Source organism: Anguilla anguilla, chromosome 7 (assembly GCF_013347855.1).
Source record: "Anguilla anguilla isolate fAngAng1 chromosome 7, fAngAng1.pri, whole genome shotgun sequence".
Taxonomy (NCBI): domain Eukaryota; kingdom Metazoa; phylum Chordata; class Actinopteri; order Anguilliformes; family Anguillidae; genus Anguilla; species Anguilla anguilla.
In genome coordinates, this window is record NC_049207.1 from 15,365,943 (window position 1) to 15,378,683 (window position 12,741).

Here is a 12,741-nt window from a genome sequence, read left to right on the forward strand (position 1 = left end):
AGCGTGCCTGAACGGAGCTGTGTTGTATTCCCTGCCAGATGTGGGGACGGTTCTGAAGGTGGTGAGCATCACTCAGGAGAACTGGGCGACGGAAGAGGTGGTGCTGGAGGAGCTGCAGGTGTTCCAGGTGAGAGGTGGAATGAATAAAGCGCTGCGGCTCGTCTCGCCAGATGTGGCAAAGGGCGGAGAAGAAAAGAAAACATCTTCGAGTGTGCTTACATAGTCCTACGATACGAGATACAATACCTGACCTTTAAACTCTGCTCAAGGAAACACTGTCTAGACAGGGCCTATTCATAATCAGAAGTATTTATCCAGGTCCTGACAGGGGTATAGCAAAAACAATGTTGTTTTTGGCGGAACGCTTAGAGAATCTCGGGGAGGCACGTTTCACGACATCTAGCCACTAAACAAAGCCAGAGTCGCGCTCGTGCTTACAGACACATCATGTGGTCTTATGAAGTATTAATACCATATCTAAATACAGAACAAACGCTTCCAGGACGGCTCCCTTCGGGTAGGTGGAGCAAAGCCAATCAAGTCACACAGTCTTGTGTTTGTGTTGAGCCTCCACTGGGAGACAGACGTCTTTAAAATGACTTCTCATCCTCCTGTCAGCAGGTTGCCTTTGTATCAACGCCCCTCCTTCCTTATCAGTGCCTCCATTTTGGCTCCACTGAGCTTGAATAAACAACAATTACTAGAGCACAATGCAACATTGATTCTCCCATCCACACAGCTCATGTGGCTTTATGACTAAATTTTATTTGTCATAAAAGCAAAAGTGATTTTTAGTGTTGTTTCGGTTAAGGGGTAAAGACTCTGCAATATGAACTTGTTTTTAAATGTCTCTTCACTGCAGATCCCTGCACCGATCGTGAACATGGACATTTCCTCAAAACAGGTAAGGACATGCATATGTATGACCATCAGTTTGCACTATACTATCTGAATTCATAGAATTTAATGTGCTCTGCCGAGATGTCTTCCACAAAATTGTTTGGTAAATACACAGAGGGGAACAAGGATTGTTACAGAATTCCCAAGTGGAACTTTGTAACCTTGAAGAAACTAACGCAAATCCAGCTGTATAGTTCAGTGGTATGCATAGTAAACTTCGTATGACATTCTCAACAGGAGGGTCTGTGAAACAAGGGCAAAATAGTAATAAAACTACAGAAATATTTTTTGAAATAATATTTTCAGGTTAAGGTTTAGTGGGTAAAGAACACAGCCGTGGCCCGACTTCCTCTGTGTCGCCTCCCAACAGCATGGGCCAGAAACCCTGCAGCTGGGAGTCTTTGAAGGCCGTCTCTCAGACCTATCGCTAATTACCAGGATGTGTGCTTTAACAGCAAACAGATAGCCCGGCCGGCCCCTGCCCCACGCACTCTGTGGGGACTTTATTATCTAATAAGAGTTCAGCCTAAGTTCAGGAGGGCAGGAGTAACGGATTTGACTCTATGATTCACCCTGGCTGCAAAAGATGCACCTTGTTTACTCCGCACGGGAGTACAGCAGGCCCTGGGTTCGCTTTCTAACTCCAGTTTCGCGTCTCAGCGGTTAGCAAGTCTCCACAATTTAATTGCCGAAAAGAGGGTTAAGATGTTTTCCTGACAGGAATTTAGAATGATGAGGGTGCTCTTCTGGGGTTCACAGTTAGGATTGGCGCGTTTCCCAGGATCGGCCTTTCCCACTGCCGAGCAACACGCCAGGTTAAGCCCCCGAGGGCCGTCCCGCGTCACGCCTGTGTGGCGGAGCAAAGCCTCGCAAAAATTGTGGCCCAAATGGATTGTGCTCCTGAAATGGAAATCGGCTGGGATGGGCACCGTAGTGTCAGTCATCCACTGATTGGACTCCAGCTTCACTTCTGATCAGCCTGCCGTTGGGCTTTCACTGAGCGTGTGCATTAGAGCGTGCCTGCCCTTCTCCCCCCACAGCAACAGCTGTACATCGGCTCCAGAGACGGGCTGGCCCAGGTGTCCCTGCACCGCTGCCACATCCACGGGAAGGCGTGCGCGGAGTGCTGCCTGGCCCGGGACCCCTACTGCGCCTGGGACGGCCAGTCCTGCTCCAGATACGTCCCGGCCTCCAAGAGGTACGCCCGGACCCCCCTCCACCTCCGCCCTGTCTCCTCGCTCTTATCAACCCATCCCCCCTTCAAAGCCAAGTGTGGAGGTGTGGGATGGTAACTCCCAGAGTCTGCTTGTCAGCTGATGCCCATTAGAAAGAAATGGAGCTTTTTTTGTTCTGGTGCCAAATGGATTTGGAGGCTCATTATTTTCGGAGCCCTCAGAAACAGGGAGTCGTGCACCTCAGGTATATGGAGGGGAGGGGGGGGTGCAAAGTTTTTTTTTTTAATTGAAGGGTTGGAGATTGATCCAGGCCCTGGCTCTGTCCCCAAGGCCTCGCGGTTTTGTTCTCGGCGAGAATCGGAAAATGAGATTTAGCTTGGCAGAAAGTTAGGCAGCGGAGGCGTTCCTTTTGTGCCACGGGGTATTGTGTACTATCTTCGAGGCCAGAAAATTGATTACAGGCCCTGGCTTTTCAATGATTAATGTCCGCTGTCAGTGTTGTTTTGGTGGAGGTCCGGCGCATGTACGACGCGGCAGCGAGTGACACCGCCTTGTTATTTCTGCAGAAACGAGCTTTCTGCGCTCCCCAGGGTGGCTTGTGTTATTGCGTTTCTGGATCTTTGAAAATTGATCTTGAGAAGGGCAAGGAAACACGGGGTCGAGAAATGCCACAGGACAACAGCAAGGGCAATGCTGACATTTCAGCTTTTTCCCCAAACGCCTGGCCCCGGTACCTCGAAGATATAGTTCCAGCATATTTATCACTGTCATACGCAGTTGTCATATTTGTAAGACTGATGCACATGGGTTATCAAGGGTAAAAAAGAAAAATCTCTTTAAATCAGCAGCAAAAATGGCAATGGAGACCAAGCTTTACCTGCCCTCGGGCATCGCTTCATTAACTCTGTGGCAACTCAGGATGCACCGTCCTCTTACCGTCGTGCTGCAATGTGATTGGACGCATTCAAAAGGAAACCCTGGTCTCCCAATGAAGGATGAGTTTGACCAGTCGGGCTCATGTTTGGGTTCACAGGAGGGCCAGGAGACAGGATATCAAACACGGGGATCCTGCCAGCCAGTGCTGGGACGTTGAGGACTGTAAGTGTATTTAATCGTTTCGTTTCTGTACAACGTACCATTTTAGGAAAGTCCATGTAATGCCAAAGGATCAATGTGTCATACTGTATGGATGAATGTAAACTCTCCATCGCCTTTGGTCACAGTATCTGCATGGTATTCTTTCTGTATGAGTGAGTATGATCTGTTTTTGCCTTTACCTTTGGCAGCATGTGCAGTAGATTCAAATGCGTGATGATATATGGGCAAAGCTGTGTGTAAATGTAGAACCGTGTCGATGCTTTCCCTGTAGCCACTAGTATGGTGCAGGCCGAAGAGAGGCTGATGTTTGGAGTGGAGCACAACTCTACGTTCCTGGAGTGTGTCCCTAAGTCCCAGCAGGCCCTGATCCGCTGGTTCCTGCAGAGGTCTGGATCCGATCACCGGGAGGAGGTAGGACCCGACCCTGGACTGTCCTGTAAATCTTATCTACTCAATCATGGATCTGGGTGGGCTGTACTGTACTATGTGTAACTCCACTCTTGAGCCAGAGGAGTTCATCTGCACATAAGAGCGCCTGCAGCCTGGATCTAGAGCAGCTCTCAAATAGACTCCACCCTGGAACCAAAGGAGCTCTACAGTATAGCAGGGCCTCTCACCTAAAGTCAGAGGGATTCACCCATAAGTAAGAGCTCCGATACCGTGGAGCAAGAGGAGCTACCATGTACACGTAATTAATCTCCTGCATTGAGGTAAAGGGGCTGAAATCCAGCCGGCCAATCGCTCTCAGAATAGAGCACGGTTCAGTAGGTTTTCTGAAAGTGATGATAGGAAAACCTTGAGCGCTAGGACCCCAAATGAACCAAGCTTCTCCTCTGAACCTTTAGGCAACCATCCAGCTCGTTCACCCGTCAGAGCCCTAATGGCATTACTGTGAGCTGTTTTCTTTTTGTTGAGAAAATAAGCACTTTCCATACAATAATCCATTCAATGAAATAGCAGATTTCAATAGCCGGGCATTCATTTTACTAATCATGCTCCAGTAACTGAATGCCTACCTGTAAGACTGCCATTTGGAAAAAGGAAGCCTGAGGAAACAGTTTAGTTGAACGTGCCAAGAATTTATCAGACACTCCTTTGAGTGTGATGTCGAGGGACTGTAACTGGTACCTCCACCACCAACCTTTCGCTGTGTTTTTAAGTAGTACTTGTGTTTTTAGAGGCAACATAATATTCACAACCAATGAACTGATTAAATAGCCATATTAAGTGGCTATAAAGCTGAGCTGAGCTGAGATTATAAAAAAAAAAAAAAAAAAGACTTTAGGTGAGATTTAGGTCGGGTGAGACTGTGACTAATGTCTTCCTCGCAGGTTCTGCGAAACTGGGCACATCCCCTTCTGTGCACGGAGGATTAGGTGGGTAATTCCGTGTCTAATTGGGACGTCACGCCTGGTTCGCGGGGGAAGTACCTTGCTGAATCATGGCTTTTTAACATGTGACACGTGTAAGGTCACGTGTAAGGTCAATCAGTGAATTGTTGCTTTTGGAGGCTCGGCGTTTTATCCTGGAAAATCGCCATGTTACTGCAACCGCCACCCGCACCACACCCGACTGCATAACTCACAACGGGATCACCTGGGTGTTTGGGTTGGCAATTACATGGTTTCCAGGGGAATGAGGAGAGCCAATTGGAGCCTCGTGTGCTCAAACGCCTTGGCTCCCAGCCATCCCAGTATCATTTCCATTTCTGAGGCCATGGCCCTCACCGAAGTGCGCTGGAAATTAAGCTTGGGAGGTGCCGCCCTTTGTTGATTTCCAAAGACCTGAAGTATATATGAAAAAAATAAATAAATAGAAAATGAAAATATATCTAAAAATTGATCCTACCGGCTAAAGCTAAATTACTTTTCTTTTTGCTGTAAACGTGAAATGGAATGTTTGATTGCAGAGGGATTAGCTGCTTGAGACAGCCTCTTCAAAAATAATCTTACGGGATTACACTGTGAAGGCACACACCCCATTAAAGAACATGCTGTGTTTAGTTTAAAAGTGTATCAATGATATTCAATAAGATGTCTGGGCTTCAGAATTCCCTGTGTGGCTGCTGGTTACACATCAGTTACTTGAGAGAGGATGAAAAGGGGTAAAGGGAGGCGGGGCAAAAAATGAGAAATAGAAATGTCTGCCTGTTTTTTATTAGAAACCATGCCTTTCATTTGACATGTCATGAGAATGACCTCTGTCTCCAATATAGCATATCCACATCAATGGTCTGTGATCTTTCTCTGGTGTTGAAAAGTGTACCCACAGAGAGTGTGTGCAAGTACATTCACTGCAGTGTTCTTTAGTGTGGCCCCATAACACGTTACCATCTAATGTAAATGCGTTGTTTTCAAGGGCAGGAGTTCAGTGTAGCCGTGTCTCTCAGACTGAGCAGAAAGTCATGTACCTTGAAGAACATATTTCTTTTGCCCCAGAAATGAGCGGTGGCGCCAAGAACAAATATGTTAAAACAAACCATTCAGAGGGTGGCTGGCTAAGTGCACGAGGAGGATGGGGAACAATATCAAATAAACCAATTCCCTGCCAATGGCACCTCCTTCTGCTCCGCGCCGAATGTATTTCACTGGAAGCGGTGGATGCTTCAGAGCCCTCCGTCTCAGATGGAGACGAGGAGTGACGGGCACCGGAAAGAGGGGGAGACCTCGGAGGAGATGGAGGGAGAAGGGCGAGATGACACGCGTCTCCTAAACGGGATGACAGGGACGGGGGGTTTAGTCAACGCCTCCTCTGACAGCTCAATACCCGGCAGTCCCAGAGGAACGCAAACACTAAAGACAGGTGTGGAAACTTCAAGAAGGCCCGACTGTTTTTCCTATTACAATCCTCCCCCGCCAAAAAAAAAAACCAAAAAAAACAGATCTCCGACCGCTGCGTCCCCCATGTGCTGCAGTGTGCGTCTGGATCTGAACTGAAAAAAAAGAAGTATGAGAAAGGTGCAATGTGATACAGTGTAAACGCTGTGATGAACTGCATGCATGCGAGTTTGTGCTCTCTTGCATTTTTTATGGAGGCCTGGTTATTTAGCTGGCTGCAAGATGAATCTTGTAAAACTGCGTTTTATTAAATGCCTGGGATTTAAAAAAAAGAGATATATTTTAGCTCTGTGTAAAATTACACACACTTTGCTTTGCATGGAATTAATTAAAAAGAATTGCAGATTTCTTAAACTGAAGTACTGTACAAACTGTGGCTGAAGTCAAACATACATCTCACTCATAATCTCACTCTAGCTGTCCAAAAACAATGAAACTTCTTTTTCTCATATTTCTGGAAGACAATAGATTGCTCTATCTGTGTGAGGTGGACACATTCTGTACAGTTCTGGAAAAACACTCTTTTTCTTTTTTTAGCAAAAAGTCAGCACTAGTTAGCTACAACCATTAAATCAGAGATTGTTTTAATGAAGTGTGAACGCTTGCCTTTTAGTTCTGTCACATGCTTGAATTATTTTCTAAGCAATCTGAAGTTTTGGCTTTGGCTTCAAGGAGAATTATAAATGACCGTAAAGTTTGCCTGTGAACTTCCTGGTGTGTGCAGTCAGTCGCTGCGGCTTGCTGAACTCTACTGATTCTCCTGATCGATGCCCTGCTGACTCAGCTGCCGTTTTCCACCAACGACGCAGGCCTGTATGCTTATCCGTCTTCGGGCTGCGATATGGCGCTGCGAAAGGCAGTATTGTTAATAGCTTGTCTCGTACAGAAATGCTTCCTCTGCCATAATGAGGCTCTCCAGCCGCGGTAGCTGGGAGGATCGGTCTCCCTCTCGCTCATGAGCCAGCAGTCATTGGTGATTAATAGCCCGGCTCTTTAACTGCTTCCTTAACACACGGGTCCGGGGCCTTTTACAGAACTCAAGGTTGTCCTGGTTATCGATTGCCGAATTAATTAGCAGCAGCTCGATGGCGGACCGTTGGGACGAGCGCGTCTGAGGCCGGGGACTTTGATTTAGTGGACGGTCAGAGGAAAGCAAACAGCAGGGAAATCATGTCCAGAAAGTCGGTCACTGGATTTTAATTTTTTTTCTGCCGGTGGTCACTTTTGAGAAACTTTAAAGAGACATGGCTGATTTTCATGTTCTTCTGGTCTTCTTTCAGTATTCGTACATCTTGCAGTGTGAACGTTCTGCACGTGCAGGCCACACAGGCATTGTGTGTTTTTTTGCTCTATTTTAACCTGCTGCTTGATCACGTGAAGGTGGCTTCCGGTCATTTCCGCACACAACGCGACACTGGCGCTCCCTCTGCAGCTGCTCCCCACACCTGTGTCCCACTCCAGGAACACTGGTGTGTTTTCCTGCGTAAAAATGAATCTATAAAAATATATTCACAGGAAGAAGCTGTTGATGTACGTGATTGTTGACAGGACCAAACTGGACTGAGATTTCCCCAAAGGAAGAAACAAAACAAAAACAGCCACTGATCAGCATTCTGTATAAAGTGCTCTGGGCACATTGAGATTATATAACTGTCCACTGTTACTGGAAAACCGGTAACACCGCCTTTAACCCAGGGTTAGCATTTGGCTTTGGGCCTGACACCATACCCCACTGACAGTCTGAGGAAAGCAGCTGTGGCCCAGCCAGGAAGGAATGGGTGGGATGGGGGCCACAGGGGCCGGTTGGAAGCGGACGACCCAGCAGAGGGTGTCTCTCGCCCTGTCGCCCCCCTGTCCTGGCACAAGCAACCGCACCTCGACTCTTGCCGGTACATGGAGGCTCATGGGAAAAGACTGGGACTTACCCAGCGGAACCCAGTCTGTCAGGGGGTCGTTCTGCTGCCTCAATCAGAGATGATAGACCACCCCCCCCCCATAGGGCTCGGCCCACTTCTCTCATCCCCTCTCGGTGACTCGGAAAAACATCCCATGCGTCCGCGGTTGCTGACGGTCTGCCTCCTCCCTGCCGCCATCCCCTTCCTCAGGACTCATCCGTTACGCGGGGGTCAGGTGGATGACGCTGTGTTTTATCCCACGGCTACGCTCTGCATCCTAATGAGCTTCATCATGGCCACATTTCCTTTGGCCAGTCGGGTCAGTTCGACCCAGACCAGCCAAGGAAGTCCACACCCTCATTCTTATATAATGTATTAGACAAATGTATTGTGGATAATTATAACCGTGCCAGTTCTCAGCAATACATGGAATTTTTTAACAACATTTACAGAGCTCTAATATGTTAAAGATTTATTCAAAGGGCAGGGTAAGCTCTGTGTACAGATGCCCTCTCAATCAGAGAAGCGTAAAGCGTTTGTGCTTTCCTATAAAACCTGTGCCCTCTCCTTAGTTCTCAGACCATTATTTACTACTGGCAGTGTCAGGTCTGCCCCAGCGGAAAGACTGTGGCGATGGTGATTTAGCATGAGCGCAAAAAACCCTTTCTCTCCTTCCATCTGGGCACGCTTAAGCACAGAGCCTTTGTGCTTTAGTCACAGATGCCTCCTGTTTCCCCGGCGATTCTCGCCAATTCCAACTACCTGGGGTAGACATCAAAGATTCAGAGCCAGACTTGCTGTGGTAGTGAATTGTTTACTAGGTCTGATTTTCCTTATGGAGAGGACAGCATGATTTTATGGGAGACCATGTTCGTTTGAATATGACACTTTAACTCTGGAGTAATGTGTTGGAACACTGGTAAGGAAGAAAAAGAACTGGATGAATGGGAGCTCTTACAAATATTATGTGATGAGTGGCAGAGTACACTGAATTAATTTAGTGCTTCAATCTTGTGGAAAATGAAAATTGTGAAGCAAAACAGTTGTGCTCTCAGTTGAGAGCTTAGCCCTTTGGATTTTACCTCCTAGAGACACACTCCTAGAGATTTTAAAAATGCATGTCGGTATTCTTCATGTAAATGTTTCACAACACCGGTGCTAGCAGAAGGTCACAGGCTCTGGCGACATATGCACTGGAACATCATTTGTTCGCGGCTGGCTGTTCCATCAGGTTAGGTCGTTTCAGCACCTCATAAGGGTTTCTCATTTATCTGTTGTCTAAGGATGTGCAGAGATGCCCCCCCCCCCCCTCTGTGCTTTCCATCCCATAATCTGTTTCACCTTAGCGTAATCACCTTTGACTGCAGAGTGCTTAGAGCCCCCTCAGTCGGGTGCAGCTGTATAGTTTTAGCCCCTGACAGCACCGTGACACGTGATGAATCAGGAAAGCAGAGACCACATAAAAAAAACCCATTAGAGCATTGTGTAAGAGGCTGACCTTTTCCTGACGACATCACTTCCTCCTCATATCCCACGCCCCCGCCTGCCCCTGGTCATCTTAATGCAGGTGACCTTTCAGATTTTCCACAGCCTTTACTTCTGTTATCAAACTTTGTTTGCAGTCATTAGCCTGCAGAACTAAAGTTGTGCATACATCTGCTTTTATGAACATTCAATAGGGTGCAGTGTGATCAATGTTATTAAATTCTTGACAAATGGTGGGTTGTGTTGTTTTTGGGGTTGAGTAGGTGGTTTTCACCTAATCCCCAGGCCCTGAACACATGCTTATTTGGCCTAATTAACTATAATGACTGGTACAATTAAATAATTATAGGTTTTCTGGAAACAGAATGCAGACGAGAACTGTAAAACTCCAGGTTCAAGTTGCCCACCCATCCCCAACTGAAAGCAGGTGTTATAGTACTGCTGTGTAATGTGCCATTTGTGTGTGAAACTGGTGGCTTTGAAGTGCTGAATTTTACTAGGGCACTGTTAAGAAAATGCAGGTGTATCTTGGGGTGCGTGTGAACATGTCCGATTGACCCTTACCCTCCCATCCCACCCACCCCCCCCAGGTGAAGCCGGATGAGCGGGTCATCCGGACGGACCTGGGGCTGCTGATCCGGACGCTGCACCAGCGGGACGCTGGGGCGTATTACTGCATGGCCCAGGAGCACTCCTTCACCCACCCCCTGCTGAAGATCACCCTCAGGGTCATCGATCAGGGCCACCTGGAGCCCCGGGCACCCCGGGCCGAGGACCTGGCCACCGAGGCTCGGCACCGCTACAAGGACTACCTGCGCCTGATGGGCGGGCCGTCGCTCAGCGTGGACCAGTACTGCGAGACGCTCTGGTTCCGCGACAGGAAGCAGAAGCCCCGGGGCCGGGCGGGGCCGGGGAAGTGGAAACACATGCAGGAAATGAGGAAGAGCAGGAACAGGAGGCACCACCTCCCACCGGGGGCCACGCCTGCAGAAACCCGCGGGGGCCGCGGCGCCGAGGGGCCACACTGATCCACGGCAGAGGAAGGGCCTGCTGGACTGTGAGAGAAGTAAAAAAACCGCCAGACTGTACTCTGAGTTCAGAGTAGCTGAGCTATAACCTGACGAAAATGCATCCATTTCAAATATTTGTAAATAGGCCAATTACCTTGTACAGCAGAGCATGAATGCTTTAGTTTTGATTTATTAATAAATGAGAATCAAATCACTGTAAACCAAACATTCTGGTTGTATCAAGGAAGGTGGCATATTTTTTGTATAAAGTTGATGTTTTGTAGATCGATAAGTCATTTCTAGTGTGTCAGTAGCCAAAATACTATTTTTATTTATAAAGAGGTTTTAGATCCTCATCGTTTTTATTTCATGTTTTACAATGTACAGTGCCTTTTTTAGAATACTAATATTGTATTAACATAACCTGAAAAAAAATGTTATTCCACCCGCACATTTAGTATAAATCATACATGTAGGCCGTACCTTGATCAGAACTAATTGAATCCAGATTCCTACAAGTGAGATTATGGTATTTGAAAATAAACTGAGCTTTTTTGTTCAAGGTTATACTAGCACAAGGAGAACAGTAAATGGGAAATCAAGCACAGTTTTTGTCTTGACGAGTCACTGATGGAAAAAAAAACATTCTGGAAGCTAATGGTCGCTGGACAGCTGAGCTCAGACAAATCACAATGCCACCTGATTGGTCTAGAGTGAGACAGGGCATTCTTCTGATGAAATGCCTCTGAACCCTATTTGTGTGTGTGTGTGTGTGTGTGTGCCTGTATGTGTGTCTGTGTCTGTGTTTGTAGGAGCAGGGAAGTGTTCTGACATGTCTTCACTATGTTCCTCGCTCTTTGTAAATGCATCCATTCGACACAAATTCATATTGGCGAATTTTAGAACCATAATTTCCAGCCTTCACTATGTGTAAACAGCACTTGCTGCTGTATGTTTTTCTTTGTATGTGTATGTATAACTAAGATCTCATTTCCCAACTCAATAAAAATGTGAATCGACCCAACCCAACCAAATAATTTTATGTTGTGTTCCAAATTTTTGTGTAAAATCCATTCATTGTACTACATGAGTGTGGTTGTGGCTACGTTTAGATCTGTGTCATGTGGATAGAAGTCTGTCTCCTTGAGTTGTCTTCTCTCCTTTGTCCTCTCTTATGTACTCAGCCCAGTTTATTATAGAATAAGTACAACCGGCAGATGTCAAGATCTTAGGTCTTTAGTGATGCCATCTCAGGTTGGTTCCCATCTGTTGTCAGTGAGTATCTGTAATTCACCAGTGTAGATTGCTTTATCTGTAAAAAGGGGTGGAGGATGGGGGGTGGGACGCTGTTGGGTGTATTAAGCCTACATCCCATTGCCATCTCTGCATTAGTCTGGCTGTCTGATCGGAATGTTTCATGCAGCTGGTTCCTTTGTGTGCCTCGTCTTTAAATGGGATTGTCATTTTTCCATTTCCCATGGGAGCACCATTTAAGTAAACTACGGTTGAATAATGAGCACAGCGCCTGGTAATGGACTGGCCCTGCCGCGGTAGGTGTCATGCTGCCATTATCTAAAGTGTGCGGCGCAAGTGAGACAGAACAAAAGCCGTGATTGAGGTCTTTTTTTATTTCAGCCCTCATCTTTCACACATTCGGGAGGACATTTGGAAGGCTGTTTCAAAAATATTTCTGCCAGTACATACAGATGTATGTATTTATAGATGGTCAGATGGATACTGAAAGTGCAGTTTTGAGTCATAAACACTGCAGGTGCTCTGTAACGTCATTGGTGAAAATTATGCATTTTTTATGGTACAGATGTTATGTCCTTATTTTATTTCCCACAGTCCAATGACCCATCCCTGAGGACTAGGCAGGAGCATGCTTCTCAGCTGTCGTGAATGGTCTAATAAGACATCTACCCTCTTGCCAACAAGTAAAAACCCTGCAGGCAAGTACTGAGGCCCAGAGGGACAGACTTTGTCGGTTGAGATTATGGTAGAAACACAAACTGCTTATCCCAAGGTAACGCCTCGCTTCATTTCTTGAGTGTGATCTGAACTTATCATGAACCGCAGCCTTACATGCAACAACTTTATGAGAGCACACAGTGGCTTGTCGCTAGACTTCGACTGGGTACTTAGGGAAGCGAGTCCGTCTTCTGGATCTTGATAAGTTGGACGTCACTGTGATGACCAGGAGACAGATCAGACTGATCTGGACACGGGTTGATGCACATATCTGAGACCCTGTCCAAAGGCCAACAAGGAACAGTTGAAAATTTACTCAGGACTTTTGTCTGTAAAGTAAAGCCTATGCAAAGCAAATTATCATTTATGG

The 12,741-nt window shown here is 46.7% G+C and overlaps 1 protein-coding gene across 1 annotated transcript in view; it reads left to right on the plus strand.

The window, feature by feature from the left end:
- The window catches only part of LOC118232434 (semaphorin-3D-like), a 45,790-nt gene extending 34,353 nt beyond the window's left edge, over positions 1–11,437 (plus strand). Inside the window, exons 13-18 of the mRNA XM_035427425.1 lie at positions 39–127; positions 863–904; positions 1,941–2,098; positions 3,109–3,173; positions 3,445–3,584; positions 9,981–11,437. Of these exons, the coding sequence (XP_035283316.1) occupies positions 39–127; positions 863–904; positions 1,941–2,098; positions 3,109–3,173; positions 3,445–3,584; positions 9,981–10,418 (932 nt within the window). The 3' untranslated portion in view covers positions 10,419–11,437. The remainder of the gene's footprint in view (positions 1–38; positions 128–862; positions 905–1,940; positions 2,099–3,108; positions 3,174–3,444; positions 3,585–9,980) is intronic.
- The last annotated feature ends 1,304 nt before the right edge of the window (positions 11,438–12,741 follow it).